Source organism: Tachypleus tridentatus, chromosome 1, assembly GCF_004210375.1.
Source record: "Tachypleus tridentatus isolate NWPU-2018 chromosome 1, ASM421037v1, whole genome shotgun sequence".
Taxonomy (NCBI): domain Eukaryota; kingdom Metazoa; phylum Arthropoda; class Merostomata; order Xiphosura; family Limulidae; genus Tachypleus; species Tachypleus tridentatus.
The window spans coordinates 89,007,064-89,032,748 of NC_134825.1; the positions used below are offsets into that span (position 1 = coordinate 89,007,064).

A 25,685-nucleotide genomic window follows, 5' to 3' on the forward strand; every position below is an offset into this window, starting at 1 on the left:
TAGTTAAATCTTCCTTTGTTGGTCTAATAAATATTTCTGGTATGACAAACACCTATGCAAGTCCAATATACTAGCTGCTCTGCATTGGCCAGATGTGGCCTTGTCATTAACGTGTCGGACTGCGCAACAAAAGGCCCTCGGTTCCAGATGTTATTGCAATCCCATTGTTCGATTCAGAGAGCCAAACAAAACTTTTGCGGTAACCGGTTCTGTTGGCTGCCTGCTCTCCTTTGATCGCTCAAAATTAGGGTTGGCTACACCTGAACCCAAGGGGTTTTTGATCTATGTGTATCTGTTCAAAATCACAGTTCTTGTTCTATGTACTTCGTTATCACCAGTTCTTTTTACTCAATGTCAGAACTCATTAGAATGATGAAATTAAAATTGTGTTTAATTTTATTTGGACGTAATATCATCTGTTATCAACTGTTGGATTTATATTATAAATCATTATATTAACAGTAGGTAGGAAACAACAATTTATAAGCGTAAGAAATGATGTTGTTGCTGGTGGCACATACTAAGTTTAACAGAACATTGGCCTATTCTTTCGTATACTTATAAATTGTTGTTTGTATAACTATTATTATATTAATATAATATGCTTACTCAAAAGTCATAACACTTCTAATATGTCACTTATTTTCAGTCTTATTTCTTGTGATATATATATGTATGTCACAATAGTTATTCTATAAGTCAAATAAAGAGACATTTTGATTATTTTGATAAAATGTTTTAACTGTATTAATACGAGCTTCTGCATGAACGTACAGTTTATACTAATATTTTAACTACTACTTTGTTCGTTTATTTTATTGACCAGCAAATCAATACACATATTTGAAACATATAATATTAATACTGATTGGAAAGAAAATGAATTTATGAACAAAAGACAAGAGTTATTTTATTCAATTTGGCAACTGAACCATAAAATAAATGACATATGACAGTTCTTGTAAAAAAGTAGCAAAATCAAATTATTTGCTTAACAATTACTCGTATAGCTTGCAGAATGATAAAACTAATTTATAAAACTTATCTTAAAACTTCTATTAACAGAGGCAGAACAAAATGTTTAATTATTTCAAGTTAGTCAAATACAAATAGAAATTGTTTGGTTACGTATTAAATATATATATATACGTGTGCGTGTGTTAAATTAGCAGAATATAATTATAACATTTTCTCCACATATGAAGAAAATGCAGGCTTAAAGTTTCATGTTCTAAAAATATTTTTGATTTTAGTTAAACTAGTAGGTATTTGATGTTTTCAAACCTGACCTGAACAGCATCTTATGCAACACATGAGCTAAACGGCCAGGTTTAAGTATTAATTTAGAACTGCTACTTCTAAAGTGGTCTCTGGTCAGTAGCACACGCCGTCTGTACAGCATCTGTCCACCAGATAGTAGGTTCAGTGTCATAGCTTCCCGAAGCATGTTCAATATGAAATCGTGACTCGAGTCTTGTGCCTTCTAGTCCACATCCTTCAGTATTATGTTTTGTCCGCCCCAGATTTACAGCAATGAAAAAAAAAAAGGTAACTTGTAAGTTCGGGTACAACCAAGTACTCAGATAGCCAGCGATAAAGAAGAACTGGAGGATAAAAAAGGATTAGACGGCAATATTCGAAAAGGTGGAGAATTTGAGAAATTGGAAGAGGTTTTACTGAAAAGGTGTGGTGTACCTTACTAGGAATCGTACTTTTGTATTTTACAGTACTGTTTTAAGCTTCGAAGTTGCAATATTCCAAGATGAAAATGGAAACTAATTTATTAACTTTTTACGTATCTATGTCTCACAAGTGTTAATTTAAAGTCGATGTGAATTGTCAGTTTAATTAATTATTTTAGGAGAGAAACAGCTATAGCAATAACATTAGCTTGGATAAATAACAATAATGGCTGCTGCTTTTACATATATTTTACTTTAAATCAATACATTAAATCAATCAGATATAATCATCATACTCGTCAAAACATAAAGTTAAGTTTAGTTTCAAGCCTGACAAAAAATATGACATTTTTACTTCTTTTCTTCTGACAGCAACTTCAAGTTTCGGAGAAGTGAATCAGCTAGGAGGCGTGTTTGTTAACGGCCGGCCACTTCCCAATGCTGTTCGACTTCGAATCGTCGAGCTTGCAAAACTAGGAGTTCGCCCATGTGACATTAGCCGCCAATTACGTGTGTCCCACGGCTGCGTCTCAAAGATCTTGACTCGCTATCACGAGACAGGTTCCATTTTGCCAGGAGCTATCGGTGGCAGCAAACCTCGTGTCACTACACCTAAAGTTGTAGCCTATATTAAAGACCTAAAACAAAACGATCCGACTATTTTTGCTTGGGAGATAAGAGAGCGCTTGTTGGCTGACGGGTTGTGTGATAAGCACAATATTCCTTCTGTCAGCAGCATCAGCCGAATTCTGAGAAATAAAACTAGATCATTAACCTGCTCTCTGAGTACTCGCTACCTTTATGAATCGTCTAAGACAACCAGACTCTTGTACCATCCTTTTTATCCTCACACCTATTCTTCCACTCCACCAACAATAACCTCTTTGGCTTCCAACTACTCTGCTTCATCAATTACGAATATGATACCTCTAGAGATCGCTAGTCCTCCCACAACCTTTGCTCCAGTAGGTGGCTGGCCTTTGTCTCACTCCGTATCTTCTCTTCTCGGTCATCAGGTATCTTTAAAACCTGAATCACTCCACAGAAAAAATATGTTCTCAGATAGCCAGTTTAGTAATCCCGTCCAACCGTGCAACACAGATGGTCAGAACAACTACATGTACACTCAAACTTTGCACAACACATATCTTGATCCTCTTCCCAATCCACTGCCTGAAGCAAGAAGTTCCGCGATTCAAAAACCCAACTCGTGTACAAGTTCTTAAACTCAAAATCAATGTTGTCTGGAAAATGTACTGTTGTTCAACCTATTAGACACGTGAAGAGCTATGTTTTATCTAATTTTTTTTTATAACTTTCTCTTCCGTAAACCTTATAATGAGATTATTTTGCGTGATGTCTTACTCTCAGATTCTTCTATTCTTTTCGTTCGAGATATTCAGAAAACACAAAATTTACGACTTCACATTATTATAAAGATCGAGTCATAATCAATTTTTTATACTCTAATTATTTGTATCTTGTTAGTGTCCTTTCCACTACTAAGGTTTGACAAAGTTTTATTTCATTGTTTTCTATTTCTCGCTATCTGTACCAACTTTCTTAATTCATGTTTCTCAACTAAATGTCATTAGGTAATAATACAAGTGAGTCTCTGCTTGACTTTTGCTTTTCTTCAATTTTACCCATCACAATCCCTTCCAACATTCCCTTAAATCTAATTGTTTGTCTCAAGTAGATCATCTTCAGTTTTTTTATTTTATACTTGCGTGATAACCTTTACTGAAGATGGAGAGAAAGGTGTTATGATTGAACGTCAAATAGATAACGTAGTAAAAATATTACCAAGAACAGTAGATATTAGCTACCTTTGTGTATATTATTCTCAGACTGTATCTATTATTTTGAAATAGTTTTTAATGTGCAATTTTTTAAAGTTTAACAAAAAATTCGAGCAAGTTTTTGATTTGAAAATTCAGTTCAATATTTGCTCTAAAGTTTTGATATAGCAGTACTTTACATAAATATCATTTTTGACGCATGAAATGCATTGTATTCAATAAAAATAAATAAAGATTTTTGTAATAGGAAACTCAATTTGTTGATAATCTGGTTGCATTTAAAAATCATTTGAACTAATAAAATACATGACATTGTTGGGCTAGGTCAATGTCAATTAAAGCTTCATTTTATAGCTAGCTAAACATAAAGTTTAGTCTTAATTAAGCTACAGTCTTTTGATTTTTATCACACAACAACAGCATAATAAGAGTGAATAATATATTGAAGAGATGTAGAAGTCGTTATTTTTAATGCAATATCATATTTTAACAACAAAGAACGTCCGTATGTCGAGTTTCAATTGCTTACAAATACTGGGAATATTATTCCGAGTAAATGGATATTTATTCCCACCAAACAGCTTATCCCAGAAATTTCTACTTGTGATACAAAATTTTGTTCGTTACAACAAGTCAACATTTTATTCTAGGTAGACATTCTACGAAATGTTTGTTTGTTTTTAAATTTCGCGTAATGCTACACGAAGGCTATGTGTATTAACCATCCCCAATTTAGCAGTAAGACTAGAGGGAAGGCAGCTAGTCTTCACCATCCACCACCAACATTTGGGCTACTCTTTTATTACCAACGAATAGTGGGATTGAGCGTCACGTTACAATGCCCCCACGGCTGAAAGGGCGAGCATGATTGGTGTGACGGGGATTCGAACCCGCGACCCTGAGATTACGAATCGAGTGCCTTAACCACCTGGCATGCCGGTGTAACGATTTGAAATTACCCCCGTTTTCAAGTTACTCCCCGGTAATATCAAATCGTTTTCAGAGTACCGGGGGAGTAACATAAAATCGATTTTAAATTATCCCTTCTTCTAACGCCAAAATGACAAACATAATGATTGCTTTTAATATTTGTAGTGCGTGTCGAGTACGTATCTAAGTACATGATAATAAGCAAAAGGCCTATTATTTCTTTTATTAAAATAGATGATTTATATAAGATAAAAGGTATTTTAAGGGCTCGTCCTCGCCAGACCACAAGGTTTACATACTGTCTTCATTCAATATATTGTAATTTATATATATTAATTTTTTTATATTTCTTTATGCGCACTGAAATAAAAATGAGTGATTGATAGCATGAGATATAGAACATGATAAATATTCGAATTTTTACATTATTATTAATGTGTTAATTTCATTTACACACACTGAGTGCGATAAAAACGTCTAGCATCTTAACAAACCGTTACAACGAGTCTATCGGGAAGGGGTAGTTTGAAATCAAAGGTGGTAAGATGAAATCGATTTCAAACTATCCCCGGGGTAACATTTACAGGGGGTAGTTGGAAATCGGTACACCGGGTCCCTACAAAATGTCTTTTAAATTTTGGAAGATAACTTTTTTAATTAAATCTGGGTTGATGTGAAATATTCAACTTTGAAAACTTAGAGAAGCTGTGGTTAGTGTAAGTCCCTCACAGTTTATTATATTATTCAACAAGTGCTGCATTTAAACAACATTCACCACAACAAAGCAGTACAATTTCCGCTCAGAAAAGAAGAACATATAATCAGGTTAGTAATATCAGAAAATAAAAAAATAACACTGAAAGTAAGGATTTCTGACTGAAATCTATCCTACCATTTTCATCTGGCTTCTGTCTTTGAGTGAATGTACACTTTCGGGTTGTTCTGAGAACCGACACTTGAAATCAGTCCGTTCGCTAGTGCTCTGATTTTTTTTTCTTGCTTATATATAACAGTGTACAACATAGATTTGACATATATAGGACGTAGGCTTGTATAAACTACATAGAAAAACAATTTTAGTTAATTAGTGAATTAGAAATGATGTGTGTAACATCTGATTTCGTTTTAGAAAAGGAAGTCGTATAATTCATACACAGCTTTTGTTACACACGTCTCTTCATGTTTCCGTTATAATATCAGAAATAATAACTATAGATACATTGAAAAATGAATGCGCATAAAAATGGATGGACGAATAGACGTATTGATAGATTGACAGGCACTTGTAAATATAGTGGATGGATGAGTGAATAACGTGAAACATTTGTAAACAGTGATCTTGTTATTTTTAAAGACATGCACCTTTAAAATTGTTTTTTGAATATGATACCTATGTAATTATTTCATGACAAACAAATAACATCCATGCACGCCCAGGCGGACAGAAGAGACATATAGTTTTACTTATTTCTTATACATTCGAAAATATGTGCATATATATTGTTTTACACCGAACAATTTTCTATATATACATATTATCTTTCCGAGTGTTATAACAAACAATTTATACAAATAAATCGAAAAGAACACGATAATCAAATTGTATTCAGTCAAGAAACAAAGTAAATATACCTGATTTATCTATAGTTACAGTAGTATATACATAATTAATATTCCAAAAACTACAAGACAGTGATAAATATATATTGTAAGGGAATAATATAGCTTCCGTATAAGCGTACTATTAATGCATATACCTTGATCACAAAGTGTGTAGTACAGCACACTAATGAGCGTCGTATTAGCTTCAAATAAAAAAATCACGTTCCGCAGTTTTTGGTCATAGAAGCTCTATAGGAGTGGCGACCAGACCATCAGACAAGAGTACTCTAGTTGCTGCTGGTAAGTGGTGTTAGCTAAGGACATTCTCTCTAGTCTATCTTATCAAAATTAGAAACTGCTAGAGCAAATAGGCCCTGTGCAGCTTCGCGAGAAATCAACTAAAATAGACAAAATATTATCGTATAACATGTGATTGAACATTGAAATTCACTAATAGGGTTAAAATGGTAAAATAATAACAATCTAGCATCACGTAAGTCACCAATTAATAAATTCAGATATGATCCAAACGTTTGGCTTCTTGTTCGATTTCTTATCAATCAAACACATCTAAACGATCAGATTTTTTAATCTGATACACTCATTTTTATGTTGCTTGTTAATTTCGATTTTTTTTTAAATTTAAAAAATTTTATTTGACCAGAAATAAAGACAACCACAAAGTGCACGTAGTTTATTGTTGACATGTAGATAAAACAAAAATATTAAGCTTCAGATAGTGACAGCTTCGTAAAAGAGCATGCTTTTAATTCATCTACAAATATAAAGAAAAAAAGAGAAACCGTTTGACATCAACAGCCTTTGAAATTATGATTTTGTAACAAACAACGCAAGGCAGTCTACAAAGTATAAACATTAAAGTCTATTTTTTTACTTTTGATGTACATTATTAAATTAAAAACTGTCCTGTTTGCAGATTCTGATTATATGATATTGCTTTCCTATATTATTTAACTGTCAAATTGTATTTTTTATATCAAATTTAAGCTAGTATGAGTTTTGTGAACGGATTTTTATTCTCGATGAAAACCTTTTTTCTCATTTCTCGAGAAATATTTGTGGAAATGATAATTGGGCTGTAGATTAAAACAACTTCCAGCTTGTGATATTTTTGGTAAGGAGACTTGTTTGTGAAAAGTTTCTATATAGACCAAGACTAGATTCCAACTCTACGGGAGGATAGTTGGCGTTACAAACGCAATGGACGTAGTAATAAAACTGTTTATGAATCTAATTATGACCTAATAATACACTTTGTGGTGTCTATAACTAAATTTAATTCTAAACCTTAATTTTATCAATTGAAAGCATAAAACACAGAAGCTAAAACAACATTCTAATTAGTTGTATAATTTTTTACAGCACACTGATTTGGTCTTATTAATGGATTTTTTTTCCTCTTTTATTGAAAAGATTAGAGATAAAAACATATAACACTGATCATAAGCAGTTCTTATTTAATATATGAAGCATTGAAAATTAATAAGATATAATATACATAAGGTATAAACTGTGCTTTTGAAACTTACTCTGGATATTTGCTTCGTCAGTTAACTTTAAGGTAATATATTGTGCTATAATAAATGTACCTTACACAGTATCCTTTATTAGTAACATATAAGCTAGAAGAAACAAAAAGATGTTTTGTTCGATAGTAGACAATTTGTCCATTACTATGATACATATTTGTTTTAGTTGTCATCAGAAGAAAAAATGTGTTTAATTTAATTAAAAGATGATTGTGGTCGCTGCCGTGATCTAGGAACTGTTATACATTTCGAATTCTGAGATGTAATAACATGTCAATCCCGTTAAGTTTAAATGCCACAATAAAAGATAAATAAACTGGTTTAGGATTAATGTTAACTTTTACATTCTTATGTAGGATAAAACTTGATTTAACGCAAATGTAAAGTTTTATTCCTTTTAAACTAGCATGATAAATACTGTGGCGAATTTTATTAGACCCACCACTACAACTCTAAACACATGGTTGATCTTTCGCTGTAACAGCAACCTGAACTCGTTGCTGAATATAAGCTGGAAGTGTTTATCACCTACTCAGAACTTAAAAAAACAAACTATTTAACAATATTTTTATATTGCAGTTAACTGTAGAAATTATTTGACAAGCAACGAAAATAACTCAATCAGTAAATCAAAGTTACAGATATCAAGTTGTTTCGACAGATGATTTGACCCATCACATCCATGAAATATGCTTCTAAGTCAATCATCATCAACTGTAGAAAAAAAAAATAATTAAAAACATGAAAGGATCATTTGGTCACAAGGTGAAGCGATGAAACGCTTGTGGGTTTGCCTATAAAAGTATCATGTTAGACGTTTGGGACTTATCCTATTCCAGTTTTTATGAGTTGATGAAAAATTAGAAACATAAAATGTGGTATTTAAAAAATTCTGCCTTTTTATTTGTTCTTGAAAAATAACAAAAACATTTCGAGATTATAAAAAAATTATAGTAGATATATTTTTAATTTTCAAAAAGTCATTAGCTTTCTTGGGAGAAACTTTTCAGTGTATCATCTGTAAGTATGAGGGCTACGGAGGCTGTTTATTATCTGCCTTCCTTCTTGTCTATTCAAATTAAGCATTTTTATTCTTCTTCTTTTATAAGGGCTCAGTCCGTGTTTTGACCTCTTCCTCCCTCACAGGAATTGTTATTTTATCTGCACTGTAACTGAATCCTAGGTAATAACCCTCGTTATATTGTTGCATTACTCACAGTATATTAAATTTTGTCCAATATTAATTAATATACCCTTTTCGTGCCGTGTCCAATTCATGAGGTTAATATCAACTTCTATAATTTTACAAGCTTTACTTAAGCATGATCACACTATTAGTCCATGATCAAATACAGACCAGCTTAGCAGTCACATACACACCCACGTAAGCCTATCTTTTAAGATAAAAAAATGTAAAATAGAGCTACGTTTGTGTCTAGGATTCAGTTGGCATAGCACTATTTGGCCTGCATGATTCTCATTATTGGTGTTTAGAGGGAAGAGGTACTTAAGACTTGGTTCATCATTCATTATGTAATTCTCTAGTCTACTAATCAGTTCTCTTTTGTAATATTAAAGCGAGTTTTCACGAAATCTGTCTGATAAAAGGTTAAGTATAGACAAGTATCCCGTTTGGCGCGAAACCTAATAATGCCTGTACTGTTTCATAAATGATTTAGTGTTTCACAAAATAAAACAGCAACCGATTATTTGATGGCCTACGTCCACTATCTAATTTTTCCAATCTTTCTAAACCTTGAATATTTTAAGCTGTTCAGTAAATGTTACTAACTTGCATTAACTCTACTCAAAGATGAAAATAGAGAGAAATCGTCGAAAGCTTTATGTATTTATGCAATAAGAATTATGTTGTTACTGAGATTTCAAAATACAAAAATATAAACAACAGCACAGTATTATTCGTCCCCCGCTAGTACAGCGATATGTCTATGGACTTACAACGCTAAAATCAGGGGTTTTATTCCCCTCGGTGGACTCAGCAGATAGCCTGATGTGGTTATGTTATAAGAAAACACACACACGGTATTTCACCGTTTGTGTTCCGATGCTTGTGTTTGTTTGTTTGTTTTGAATTTCGCGCAAAGCTACTCAAGGACCATCTGCGCTAGCCGTCCCTATTTAGAAGTGTAAGACTAGAGGGAAGGCAGCTAGTCATTACCACCCACCGCCAACTCTTGGACTACTTTTTTTTACAAACGAATAGTGGGATTGACCGTCACAGCTGAAAGGGCGAGCATGTTTGGTGCGACCGGGATTCGAACCTGCGACCCTCGGATTACGAGTTACACGCCTTAACACGCTTGGCCATGCCGGGCCGTCCCATGCTGGATGCGCTGCACATCTTGATACAATGATTTACAGTTACACAGCCAGTTATAACTACGATAAAGGTCGTTAACACATATTACTGAATCTCATTCTTCTGTAATGAAGACACTACATCTTACACATCTCTGCCAACCAAATAATATAACTACAATATAGGTTACTATCACACGTTACTGATTTGACTCTCTTCTATGAAGTTATCACAGCTTGCACACCTCTGACAGCCAGATAACATAATTACGATATATGTATATCGCTGTCATACACTACTTATCTGATCCCTCTATGAAGTTATCGTATCTATCAGATAACATAACTACGTTATCGCTGTTATACACTACTGTCTGATCCTCTATTTCACACATCTCTGACAGTCAGATAACATAACTACGATATATGTATATCGCTGTTATACACTACTGATCTGATCCCTTTATGAAGTTATCGTATTTCACACATCTCTGACAGTCAGATAACATAACTACGATATATATATATATATATATATATTTATAATAGTCGCTAACACATACTTCTGTTCTGACTTTCCTCTATGAAGTTACTATACCTTATACATCTCTGTTAACGAGATGACATAACCATAATATTATATGTCGCTATTACGCTTACTCAACTAACTCTCCTCTATGAAGTTATTATCTCTCTCACATCTCTGCCAGTCAGATAACCATGATATAGGTCGCTAACACCTGATTCTTCTCTAGTGAGACATCAAAGTTTTGCATCATGGAACTTTTGTGTCTCACAAGAAATTTCAACGAGCCAAATATAAGGCGAAACACATATCATGGATTCTGTTTTAATAGTTTATTTGTTTCTTTGAACATTTCGCGTCATTTCTTCTCTACATAGTTTTCTCTCATGTTTGGATTGCTAAAAAAAGAGAAGACATGTATTCAACACGGCATCCTCCAACAGTTCTTGAGCTATTCTTGTCTTACCAAATAACTAAATTTAAGCAACACCCAAAGAAGAAAGCTCGTTTTAGCAGCCAGAAACGCAGATTTTTTTAGAGTTTATTTATAGTTAACAAATAGTAGAATTATTGGGCTTTTTTCATCAGTTTTACTCGTTACTAAAATAATTTAGGCTAGTGGTAAGCAAACTGTGGAAATGAACTGAGTATTGGTAAGTTGTATGTATAAACCAACAAATAACTGACTGCGTAAAGCTTCAATAAACAGTTTAGCTTCAATTCGTTGTTCATGTATATATATATACATACATGTGTATATATTTGTTATGAAAATCTCTCTTCACACAGTTTTATATAAAAGTCTGAACATTTACAAGGGATAACACATCTGACACGATAAACAAAAATTAACTATTATATGTTTAAAGATATAAAGATAAATGTTATGAAGGAGGATATTTTATATAATTCTAAAAGAGAATTTAAGATAGATGAGCCATAAGTGAAGATACCGAGAACAAATAAGAACTGTTTAAATAAATGAACAAAAAAGAAAATCTCTGTGGCAAAAATAATTCTGTTCCTTTCAAACCAAATTAAAACTGAGATGAGCTCTGACGGGTCAGTGAATATTTATAATTGTGATTGTCGTTATGTAATCGGAAATGTTTCCTATTTAACAGGAAATTACACTATTTTCCTTAATAGATTATCCTTGGATAATAAAGCGTACGAGAACATATAGCATTAAAAAAAACGTCATAAAGGTATAATCATAAAAGTAACGAAATAGTCTGAAACTATGAATCGTTAGAGACTGTATAGCTGGTAGCGTGGTATTCAGGTACATTGATATCTAACAGGAAGCCAAAATTTTCTGCGATGCAGCAGGTTACGGAATGTCATGTAGAAAATAAATCAAGCAAACGCAGTGAACAGTTAAATAAAATCTCTATGATTACCAATTTGCTTACCAAATGAGTTTCTATAAGATAATCGTCGCTGTTTGTAACCTTTACATTACAGTATTTCTAATTATACAGAAAGATTATTCTTATTAAAATTCTATTTTATATTTCAATTAAGAATCTCTATTCTTCTAACATGTGGCGTTGAGTGGCATTCTCAAGAATGCATCATGAAAACATGACAACGAAAAATGAGATGAAACAATATGTGTTTTGTACATTAATTTTGATTGAAACGCATTTGTAAGTGTTATATATATTATATGCCAAGAGTGAAACGGGTTTGGTATTCAAATAAAAATTAAGAGACTTATAACAGAATTGTAACATAAAAATCGATAGCTCTAAGACTACAAACTGAGAGTGCTAAAACGTCAAAGTTAAATAACACAGTTTGGGAATTTTCTCACAATAGAAAAACAAACAAACAGACTCTCCCGTTGACATTTACAGTTAGTGAACCCGCTTACTAATTTGTCTTCGAAATAATCCTGTTCCGGCGAGACAAAGCTGTGAAACAGTTGATTGCCTAAAATCTGTGAGGTGTTGTCTTCTCTATCAAAATTAATTAGAAGACGAAGGTGTGATAGTGTCAGAAGTAATATTCTCAGCTTAACTCTTTTTCTTAATGCACAACGAATGTGTTACATGAATCTTTATTTCAATCCATTATTTACAGTTGATAAATAAATCTAAAGTGTGTACAACTAGTTTTACAAATAAGAGTCATGGGTGTGAGGATTCGTGTTTTCTGAAATGTAGCGTCTTTTATTTATCTACAATAGCTATATTAATATTACTATGATTTGCCCTTAGTTCATCTTGTCTTTCAGAATACAAGCGAATTACTGACGAAATAATCAATTATATCTCACTGGGAATAAAGCTGTCTTTAAAACTTTCCGACCAAAACTTGTCTTACGTGGGTAAACCTTCACTTATAATAAAATAAAGCACTGCATAAATCATATGTAACAGCGGTTCTCAAACCTTTTCTTCCGTAGACTATTTTGGCAGGGCAAAAGACCCCGAACCACCTATCGGTCTTACCACACCTGTTCTGTTCTCTTGTATAGCCTCGGCGTTGCACTCAGTGACTTGCATTAACTATAATACTGCATCGACTATAGAAAACTACAACACATTATACAATACGCACTGTCAATGAAATACAGGTATCGGTTTCTTTCACAACCACTGTCTATATTCTTTCATGAGAAGAGACCTTTGTTCGTTATATTTAACTGCTTGTTTTCTTTATCAGCATGACGTTTGTATGTTTCCAAGTACAAACCATTTTATATATGTGACTCTGTTGGAACAGAGACTAGGAGAATCAACAAAAAAGTCGGTATGTATATGAAAAAACAGAAAATCAAATGCTTCCAGCAGGTATAGTTGAACATAACCAACTCACAGTGGAGCCAAGTTTTTATCAAAACTTTGGACTGCCGTAGCAACCGATCAATGTGTGCATGACATATTTCATTATATATATTTGACAGCACTCTGAAGTAATGATGACACGATATTAAAAAAGAACAAAAAACAAATAAGAATAATTTTCTATTTTAGTAAAATTATCTTGCTCTCATGGTTTAGGATTTCCAAAAGTTATATTATCAGAGACTTTATCCATGATATAAACCATTCAAAACGGTTGCAAAGGCCGCCTCCGATTTATAACTTTAAGTAATAATGATAAACAAGGGTAGAAGATTTGTTTAAAAAAGAAGATTTTGCCAGATGTCGCTCGCTATTCTTTATGAAAAACGTGACAAGCTTTTAGAGTTATGTGTGTTTTTGGCTTCGTCTTTACATCTCTTAAATTATATTTTTGTGGATAACATTGTGGCAGATGCTCTAGTAGGTACGTAGAAATTTGCCGACTCCTACATGATAGAATATCTGAACATGTGCGTGACATTCGAAACCTCAACACCAACAATGCTACTGTAAAATATTATGGAAACATCATGGTCGATGTCATATCGTCAATACCTTATCTAAGTGTAATACTTCTTCGTATAGAAAAATTAAAGAATCCATTTTAATCGAGAAAAAATAATCCTAAATTGAAGAAATGCAAAGATTGGTATTTAATTCAGATATTTTAATGGCATTTTAAGGATTTTAATACGTTGAACTTTCACTAAGTCTTTATACACAATTATACAAATTGAAGTAAGTATTCAGACATTGTTTTATGTTATTAATATAATATGATAGAAAAATACTCTCAAATACAAAAATGAATAAATGTTTTAGATACGTAAAGAATTCTGTTCTAAATACAACTACGTTAATAGTTTACTTATTGGATTATACATTTTATTTATTTAGTATTTTTGGTTTGATTCATATTAACAATATGAAAATATAGTAATATAGAAATTACTATTTTGAAATGATGTCACTAAAAACATTGGAAGGTTGATTACTGCACACTTCAGATTCGTGACCAAACATTCTTCAGTGTCGTCTTTAACTTTAGACACTATTCTTAGTGTTCGTTAAAGTCATCATCTCTGTTTTTAGAAAGTTTGTTATTAAACACAAAGCTTCAGAAAGCTATGTCATCACGGATATCGAAACCCGGTTTTTAGGGGAATAAGTTCGCAGACATGCCGCTGTGTCATTTGAGGGTATTTTTTAAAAAGCACTTTAAACACCTGTAAGAGTCGTTTCTCTCTCTTTATACATTATTCGTGAAAGTTTGTGAATATCCTCCCTACCTTTAGACATCATTTTTAATAAGTATTGTTTATTGGCGCTTTTGTTTGTTTTTTTGAATTTCGCACAAAGCTACTCGAGGGCTATCTGTGCTAGCCGTCCCTAATTTAGCAGTGTAAGACTAGAGGGAAGGCAGCTAGTCATCACCACCCACCGTTACTCTTTTACCAACGAATAGTGGGATTGACCGTAACATTATAACGCCCCCACGGCTGAAAGGGCGAGCATGTTTGGCGCGACCGGATCCCTTAGATTACGAGTCGCACGTCTTAACACGCTTGGCCATGCCGGGCCCCAGTATTCTTAATATCCGTGAGCTTTGTCTCCATCTTTTTACATTATTCTCAATACCCGTGAGCTTCGTCTCTATATTTTTACAGTATTTTTAATATCCGTAAACATTATCTCTACATTTATAGGTATTCTTGATATCTGTGAACTTCGTTTCTATCTTTTTACACTATTCTTAATATCCATGAACTTAGATAGTATAAATATTAAATTCTCATCAGAGCAAATTATCAAGTCATAGCAAACTAAAAATCAGCCTGGTAACCAGTATAGTTGATTAAATATAGTATTCTTATATTCTTATGCATAATGCCTTGCTTCATCAGTTGGGTACCCTCTATATTTCTAACGTTCATGAAAGGTATCCCTATTTTAAGACAGCATTCTTAATGTTCACACTATCTTCACTTTACTGCTACTTTACACTTGTTCAGTGTTACACGCCTACATAAAACAGCGAGAGACCAGCATAAGGTTACTCACCACGATTATAAGATAGGAAAACTAAAACCTCCCAGAAACTAATGTTCAAAACAAGTGAAGACAAAAGTATGAAAAATAGCAGCGTTCTAGAGAAAAAAACGAAAGTGGAAGATGACCACACTTCCCAAAAAGTGACGTTCATCTCCGAATCTAACTGTATGTCAAGTTCATTTTTAATTTCTGTGCTATTTCTTAGTTTTATTTGTAAAACATCGTTAGAACTTACTTCATTTATCCATCTTTGATAGAGCAACTTAAAAAAGTATCTTTAAAAATTATTAAGTTTGAGATAAAGTATTTTCTGCACTTTAAGAAACATTTATTTGCCTCATCCAACTCCCAGTGGCACAACCTTATGTCTCCGGACTTCCATCCCCAGAAACCGGGTTTCGATACCCCTGGTGGGAAGATCACAGATAGCTCGTTGTGTAGCTTTATGCTTAATTCCAAGCAAACGGTCCGCCATGTGTTAAGATGTTCGACTCTTAATCTGAGGGTCGCGGGCTTGAATCCCCACTCCACGAAACTTGCCCGCCCTTTCAAAAGTGGGAGCGTTATAATGTGACAGTCAATCCTATTATTCGTTTGTAAAAGAGTAGCCCAAGAGTTAACGGTGGGTGGTGATGACTAACTGCCTTCCCTCTAGTCTTACACTTCTAAATTATGGACGGCTAGCGCAGATAGCCCTCGAGTAGCTTTACGCGAAATTCAAAAACAAACAAACAAATACATACTCGATCCTATGCAATAAAGTATTCCACACTGCATATTGTTTATAGTGTAAACGCTTTTTGCAGGTGAAACGTGATAATAATAAGCTGTATTTGTCATAAGACAGTAGTAACAGGCTTATCGTATTTTAAAACACTACATTCTCTATTCGTGACCGGGCGCGTTAGGCGTGCAATTCGTAATCCGAGGGTCGCGGGTTCGCATCCCAGTCGCGCTAAACATGCTCGCCTTTTCAGCCGTGGGTGCGTTATAATGTGACGGTCAATCCCACTATTCATTGGTACAAGAGTAGCCCAAGAGTTGGCGGTGGGTGGTGATGACTAGCTGCCTTCCCTCTAGTCTTACACTGCTAAATTAGGGACGGCTCAGGTTTCTCCTCCTGGTTGGGGGTTGTGCGATAGGCTAACAATATGCTCACTTAAAAAACCAGCCTGTTAATGAATCCGCAAGCGATTGCGGCCTTATGTTCCTTCATGGAATCGAGTGGCATAGTAATAATAATATACATTCTCTATTCAGGATCTTATGATTTTTCTGACAAGAAGATTGTATAATAATATTTCAACCACACTATGTCTGCCATTTAATTAGTGATGATGCATTTCGCTTGATATCACTACTAATCAAGCTGGCCTGATACACGTTTTAAAAACATGCTTCTGACACTGATTAGAATAATCTACATGCTTGTTTCAAGTGAATAATTGGTACTGAATGACCAGTAAAGTCTAAACTTCATATGAAAATGGTGCAAATTTTAACATGATTAAAAATTATAATAAATTTATAATTAAATGAGAAAAATGAACACAACTTACTGTTTTACATAGTGGAGTTCAATTTGAAGAATATTAGTGCTTTGCTGCAACTGGAGATTTGTACTCTAATTTTAAAAAGATCCTTCCTACAAAATATTCAGACGGAATTTAACCTGTATAAGTAACTTCACCTGATCTGACCTTATAAGTCACTTCACCTCATTTAACCTATATAACTTACTTCATCAGAATTAAACTATGTAAGTCATTCACCTGATGAGTCACTTAATCTGATTTAAACCATATAAGCCACTTCAACTGTTTTAACCTACGTAAGTCACTTCACCCGTATAAAAGGAATGGACAAATTGCATGCAATACCTGTTGATATGGATAAGTTTGTCAAGAAAAGTTTCAGTTCTTTTAGTTTAGGGCAAAAATGATGCCCACGATGTGTGAGAATTCATAGTGTATGGCACGAAAGTATAATTATCCTTTGAAACAGTATTATTCTAAAAATAATTATTTCTTTCATAATATAATATTTTTAACTATTTGATAACGAAACTTCTAGTAACTTCTGTTTATAATAAGTGCAGTTGAATGTTAGAAAAATGAAATATTTAATGACTTGGCTTTAATGGTTGTAATGAAGCTGCAGATATGTTCCATTCTGTTTTAATCAACTAAAGCATTCTTTATTATTTCACGTGACTGCCATACACCTTAGAATTATTGGTCTCGCCATTTAGGTAACTGTGTGTAAAATAAGTTACAAGTAAGTTTACACTTGAATTAGCGGATAATTATAGAGCATTATATCGTATGGGGAGTTTTCCAAAAATCTCAGACGGAAGAGGATTTTAGCTCACGTCACCCTTTACCCAGAAGATATTTCAATCAAATGCACTATTATATCTCGTTCTGAGTAAAACACCGAACAAATACAGCTATAACTTAATGAAATCGGAATGTACATATTCCAGCTAAAAGTTAAATGAACTGGTGGTTAAATTATTGTGATCTGGTTACAGTAACCACTTGAAAACAGAAGAATTACGTGCTGAGAAGAGCCACTTTTTAAGAATTTCGAGTTGAGTAGGAATACGTTCGGAGACTTTGAAATCTCATCTCGAGTAGAACGTACGTTCAAGAACTACCAAAAATTGCGAGTTGCTTAAGTTTTTTTATTCGAAAACTACAGATTTGCGAGTCATTTAGGACAATTACCTGAGAATTGTGGTTGGCTTCATGGTTAGTGTGATCAACAGCGTATATCACCGTTCAAGGTTTGAGACTCGATATGTATTGAATATGCTTCGAATTCTGAGGTGGCCGGTGTATTTTAAGAGTGATGTTCAAATTCAACTATTCAATTAAAGCATCAAATAAGTTGGTGGTAAGTGCTCTTGACTAGCTGTCTTCCCTTTACTTTATCAGCTACAAATTTCAAAATTAGAAACCATTAAGTTAGAGATTGTGTTATAATTGTACTTCGCTTTCCATTCTTATGCCCATCAACATTATTTACGCTATACTTTTGTCTATCTTATACTTATCGAATATAACAAACTGCTGACTATTACTACAGTCAATAATATATAAATTAAAAAAATTCGTTTTTTACTAACAACATATTACTTTATTTCTTTGCCTTTCTGTGTTTATTCATTTACTTTTTTTCACACCTGTTTACCTCCTTCCTTTTCGTGGAACTCCTGTATTTTTCATTCCCCTCTAATACTTACGTCGAATAGGTCATCTCTTAACCCAAAACAACCGTTTTTACATATATATTTTTCTCTACAAGTGGGTTTTCTCGACATCACTGATTATTAGGTCCATCTCTTCTTGACCTTAGTAAGATTATATAGTATATTTCATAACTTTAGTGGTTTTTGTTGTCTCCATACTGTTGAATTTAGAAAGGCTGTCACTCTCTCCAATACTTTTTTCTAATAACTTAGAGTGCTGTAATACCCTAATTTCCTGGAGGCTAACCAAAGCCGAACACTTTATCACTTTTCTCAACAGGAACTAATGTTTTTTACATCTAACTTAACACTTTAGCTTAATCTAAGCCACACTAATAGTGTGTTATTTGTTAAAATAACTCACATCACAACGATAGCGTTACGATGAATATATTTGTTTTAATTATCCGGTTTTTATAAATATTCAGTTTCAGTAATTGAGTTATTAATGTTAACAATTTACTATTTCAGTGTAATTTAACACAAAGCTGTACAATAGGCTATCTCTACTTTATCCATGTCTGGGATCTCAAACCTACAGCTGAGCCACCGAAGGCTACCCAGTACATTATAAGTTAAAGCTTACAATACATGAGAACGTGCTCATTATAAAAAGTGCTGATATCATGTAAAAAAATTATATTATGCATGTTAAACAGTTGCCATTTTTAATGAACCAGTAAATAAATATTTTGAAAAAAAGATTAAATTTGTGTTAGTTGGGGAAAAAAAACCTTTATTTAAATTCGTTTCTGTAGTCATAGAAAAAAACCACTATAAGTTAAAAAAAATAATTATTAAAAAATAATTGTTGATGTTTATTGTTAAGCACAAAGCTACACAAAGGATCATCTGTGGTCTGTCCACCACGGGTATCAAAACCAAGTTTCTAGCAACATTAAGTCCGCGGAAATACCGCTGTACCACTGGGGGAATTATGGTAAAAAGATACTAGTCAATAGTAGTTCCCTAACATATAGGAAAGACATGGTAGATAATGGAATGATGGTAAATTCATTATTGGTAGATTTGTTCGCCATGCTAACATAGGAAATCATGGTTGCGATCGTAGTGTTTAAGTATGGTATTAATGTTTATTAATAATTAATAACGTGCCACATTCATTAATGTACTAATTTTGTAGCGTCATCCGATGTTGAAAATATGAAACGTGAACATAGTGTGTAGATCTTATTCATACCATTGTAATTACTATTAGTAATCATACACACGAAAAGTTAGGGTTTCTATCCAGAGTTTGGAACGCAGAAGAAACTCTCCTCTTTTTATCTTAAGTACAGTAAGGTTCTCGTGGCATAAATATTTTTACTGCTCAGTGTTTGAACCAAGTTACTGCAATATAAGCAAATAAAGTTTTAGGATGATTCATTTTTATTGATAGAAACACGTCATTTTAAATGCATACCACTGGGCTTCTATTCGGTACTCAAAGTGCACATCTATACATCTAGCCCAAAAGAGTTGATGATATACCTATGATAATGTTACCTTGCTCCAAGTATATGATGGATAAAGACCTGAGTACTGAAACTGGCAGATATCTTTTATCTGTAGAACTGTTTGACAGAACTTGGCTGACATTCACAGAAATTTGACGAAAAAGTTTATCTTTTCTGTATATGCTGAGGTAAAGTTAAGAGTAATTTGTTATGTTCATTCCTGCGTTATCGCACGTTAAATTAAAGGCTAATCGATGGATATACTGTGCTAGCTAGAGAGCCACAATAATATGAAAGCTGGATTCAGGTGAAAAGATTTAATCTTATTCATTAGAATGCAGATTTTGAAATGATGTAACACTATTTATCGTTGTTGAAAACTCTATTTTTTTAGAAGTAAAGATATTGGCATAAATAATAATAACGTATAAAATGAAACAGATAGTAGAATAAAAATGACCAAACCTAAAAGTAATGTCTTAACTAGAGTGTTAATCATTGTTAAAGATTAAAATTTTCAGATATTTTGTAAAACATTTAAAGTATATTGACAACTCACTAAACATTTTATTTTCTAAATGTTTTGACAACCTTTTTATAGATAACTTGATGACTCTTGAAGTTATTACATTCACCAAATTTACATAAGGCTTTCTGAAGATACTACCGTCCATTGTGTGACCTAACGACCTTGAAGGTGCTCTCTTGCCTTAGATAGTTTGATAAATCCGAGACCTTTATTATCCTTTACCATATGACCTGATGTTCCTTAAAGATGTTTATAACACCTAGTGATTCCTGAAATACTAGACGACTCATTCCCATTGAAGACGTGTTTCTCTTTTAGGAGGTCTAGCACCCCTAAAGTACGACAGTTCAATAGATAATATGGTAACATTTCAAATATGCTTTTTGGTTCCTGTAGTCAGCACCTTCCCTTATGTGAGATCAGCTTCCAAATCTATTGTCCTACTTTAAATTTGGCAGCCTGGGAATTCCTGACGGTCCTATATTTTCAAACATACTTTCATATTATATTTACTTAGATGACTTAACAGCCTCTGGGTATCAGATTTTAGTAGTCTCCGGGTATTAGTGTTTAGTAGTCCCCTAGAAGTCCTATATTTTCAAACACACACTTTTATCATGAATAATCTACATAAATAATTAATTTAATACTGAAAATATACTAACTGATATCAGATTTTGGATGTTTAATGATATTGATCAAAAACACAAACTTAGTTAAAATTCCATGTAAACTTGAATATAACATTTTAATTGACTATGTATTAAATTAAAATTAGGTTAATATTTTGAATGTATTTGAACGGAGCATTAAAGCACATTAATTAGAAACCTACATCAAATCATAATTTACAAAACCATTTACATTCGCTAATATAATAACATTAACTTGAAAATATGAAAACAGAGAACTCTAATGACCAAAATAACAAGAAATAATTATGATCTTTGAGAAAACTGCAAGCTCATTTAAAATATTTTCATTTATTTCAGTTAAACTTAATATATTTTTTCATGTTGATCATGAAGACATTGAATGTTACTTTAAATTTCTGTAGTACTAATTCACTACTGTACAAATATAGGTAAACACATTAATTCAACACCCGTACAAACACATAAAAAGTAAAGGATCAAATCACATGTAAATACCATTCACTATTTTCTGTGTTATTTATGGATTTTTACTTCATACAGATTCTGGTATAATTTGCAAATGAAAAACTTTGTTTGCATTATAGACAATTAAAATTAAGTGTCTTTAAATGACAACAACATTTATCTTGTAAATATAAAAACAAGTAATTAATCCTGTTAACTGTTTTCAAACAAACAAAATAAATAATGTAGAAAATAGCAGAATATAGTATATCTAGGTAAATATCTGACAGTATTGGGTAAAGAAGTTTATTTAACGTTGCTGTTGATTAATTTTAAGGATTTTTTAAAGTAAATATCAGTAACCCGATTTTCCAGATCATATGAAAGTATTTTATAAATCCATGTTGTTGTTGTTTTTAGAATTTCAATTAGAAGCTTGTTTTACTCCAAATAATGGATTTAATATATTCATCATAGAACCTTAATAATTACGTCATTTTAACATTCTGAGATGAAAAAATATGTTTTATAAGCTTCTTAGTGTTTTTCTATTGTTCATACTGAGTTTTGTTTATGTCCTTTACATGGGAGGTAAAAATAATCTGACACCATTGTGTCGAGATCTCTGTTTCAAAACGTGTTAACTTTGTTTTTTTTTCACCTACTTACAGCTTTTCATAACCGGTAAGTTACTTTTCGTTAGTTTTTATCCTTTTGCTTCTGGTAAATGCACAATGAAAATGTATACGAAAATAAAATATTAGTATAATTGATTTTGCTTTCATTAAATTGCGTTACCTTCAGACAGAAACCTTTTTAGAGGTGTAAAGATTTATAATTTTTCTTGATTTCCTATTCATGAGTATAATTTATTCTTTTTTTTTACACTCATGACGCTCCTGGAGGCAAACACCACTTCGTTTCAGACATTTTTGGTTTTCATGGTCATTTACTGATAAAACGATATATTTAACAAAGTAGATATCAGTGTACAAAGTGGTTATTTTCAATGTTCGTATCGACTTCAATGTGGACGTAAGTTTTTCTTACCAATTACCTTTTTTAGTAGTGGCATAGCTGCTCATAGAATGGCTTTGATTTGTTTATTTGTTTATCAAATACAAACGTTTAGTTTATATCTGTGCTATAACTTGACCGATTCAAGATCTAATTACAATTTTGGACTCTGGAGGTCAAACCTTTTCGATATATATATTAGACCACGTCTAAGGTCTCAGAGATTAATTTACTCTAATCCTGCCTAAAATAATTTGAATTTAAGTGTAGAGTGGTTGAGAACCTAATGAGTAATAAAATCGAATCAGGTATACGCGCCTCTCAAGCTTGGTATTGCTAGCGCACAAAATATTACTACTAAAAAAGGGGGCAAAAGGTCTTATGGATTAACTTACTCTAATCCTACCTAAAAGAACTTTAAGTACCGCAGTTATTGAGAAATTCCTCAGATTTACTGTTGTAATATGTACCTATTTTTATGAGCTTAAGTACAATCGTTTTTAAGATACATAAATTATACTCTTTCATAAGTTTCTATGACGCAGCCTAGTTCAAATCTGTGAGATTTATACTTAGAAGTCGAAAAGGGTTTAACCAATAAAGAAACGTCAATATTTCATTATTTGTGCATAACACAACTCAGATATTATGAAACACATAAAAATGTAGTTTCATGAGAATAAAAAACATAAAACTTGCTGTTTAGAAGGTAGGACTATTAAAACAAATGAATGAAGTCAAAAAACAAGTTTCACTTTACATATTAAAATTTCTAATCAGAGACAAAAAACAAAACAGTTATCAGCCATAACTTCAAGTTAGGCTGTTGCAATAATGTCATCATCTAACTTGTTTTTGTTACAGATATTTGAGCTCCCTCTATAAATTGTATTTTTATTCTCCATAGGTTTGCCCTTTCTTCCGTCTTCAATCATGAACCAATTTTTCTACATTCGCAGCATTAGAGGATTATTTTCAAAGTTTTTACTCAATTTATATAAACTTTATTCAAGCTGGAATTCTAGGAAGTCTAGAAAGAAAGATGAAACCTCTAAGCTCTTAGTAACAGGTTACCTAATAAAACGATGATTAAAGTCATAATATTACATTAAATAATTCAGAATATAAACATAAATGTGCCTCGTAATTAATCTTGAATCTTACAAAATGTCAAAGCTCCTGTTTCTTCAATAATTGAGATTATATATCTCTATAGTTTCTTTCAAATTTTATATGTTGTAATAAAAATGATCTTATATTACAAGAGCTACTGTACATATTGTCAATGTTAATCATGATATACATTATACGTCTTCTAATAGATGTAAACAGAGACAAGGATCTTCCTCTCTAACTGACACAGGATACAAAATATCGTGGAAAAAGTCATCCATTTCATAACCATAAGAAACTGAGGTTTACAAGTAAAACTTAAAGTTTATAACGATAATCTTGTTATTTCGCTAAGTTAATTATACGTCTATGTAGATGTTGTTTAACTGATGGCAGCAGTCATGAGATGTGAATGGATTTCACTCGATCCATTGAATAAGCTTCAATGATTAATACTTTTAATTAAAAGCTTTTCGAAAGTTGAATTGAAACTAAGATTAAATTTTGTTCAGTACAAACTGTTTAGTTTTTTTGTAGCTTTGATCATAGGACATTATTTTAACTTTAACACCAAAATACGTATATAAGTTTCTCCCAACTGTTTAACTTAAAGACACTTTCACGCTTTTAGCATAAAAAAGTACGATAAGAAACTAAAATTACACAAATTACAAAAGAAGTAATGGGTTTAGAATAGGTAGTAAGATTAGTGTGATCGGACTACGAATCTGAGGACTCATGGTTCGTGGCTCGTTGCTGCAAAAAGGCAATTCGTTCTTTGATGCCTTGGGAGAACTGTGAGAGCACAAGTCAAATCCCTCAATTTCATCAGACACCATTAGCTCAAATGTTGTTCATGGTTGTTGTCGACTAAGTTCTTTATCTCTAATTCAAAATTAGGATCTATGAGTAAAGATTCTTCAGTATCCGAGACAAAAAAATCTGGTTTTACATTTGATAAATGTATTTTAGTTCTATGATTATTTTGATGACAAGGCCGTAAAGATCATTTTATAAAGTTACTGTAAATGGCTTGTGTTTTACTTAATCCTATGATGCAAGCAGTCTTTTAACCGTAATTCAACAGTGGCCGTTTTTTTTTTTTATATTTTCATTATTGAAGAAATTTTGACTGTAGCATAAAAGTCATATCTAAATACGTGTAATGTTAACATTTAGATTTATCTGCGATATATTTTAACAAATATGCCATAACAATACACTTCTTTCATCCATGATAATATTAGAAAAGTTCATTAAGAAGGACAGTACATTTTATACACTATTAACACACGATTACGCCATTCTTATATACATATATTTTATACATCAGATTACAAGTACATTTTTACTCACAATATATAAACTGGATTATTTTAGTACAATTTATGTACTATAGTAGTTGAAAGCTATTCTTTTGTTACATCACAATACACTGGAATAATAGGGTGCATTTTCTTCATTACAGGTATGAGCAATTTTTTATATTTTACTGAAATATTTTTGAATGATTTGGTTCATTTAATATCATTGCTTTACAAGATGTTTTTAAGTATCTTATATTTATATATTGGAATGGGTTGGTTTACTTAATATATTTGATTTACAAGACACTTAAATTACACGCTCTTGTTTATACTACTAATGTTAATCGTAAAGTCATATCAACATTTTACTGCAGTGTATATAATGTAGCAAATAATATATTGTAACTCTAGTATGTAACGTTTACCACATCATTTTAGTGAACATAAAGTAACCAAACACATATATATTTATATTACTTGACCGATTAAGTTCACTTAATTCACTATTAGTTTGATAAAACATTATCAAATAATTTATTGTCCATAAGTGTTCTTGACTCTCATTTTTCACAAAATCTTGATGGGATA

The 25,685-nt window shown here is 32.4% G+C and overlaps 1 protein-coding gene across 1 annotated transcript in view; it reads left to right on the forward strand.

Moving 5' to 3' along the window:
• LOC143255220 (paired box protein Pax-1-like) overlaps nucleotides 1-3,728 on the forward strand; it is a 29,549-nt gene extending 25,821 nt beyond the window's left edge. Inside the window, exon 2 of the mRNA XM_076510539.1 lies at nucleotides 2,055-3,728. Coding sequence (XP_076366654.1) covers nucleotides 2,055-2,908 — 854 coding nt within the window. The 3' untranslated portion in view covers nucleotides 2,909-3,728. The remainder of the gene's footprint in view (nucleotides 1-2,054) is intronic.
• Nucleotides 3,729-25,685: the final 21,957 nt, after the last annotated feature.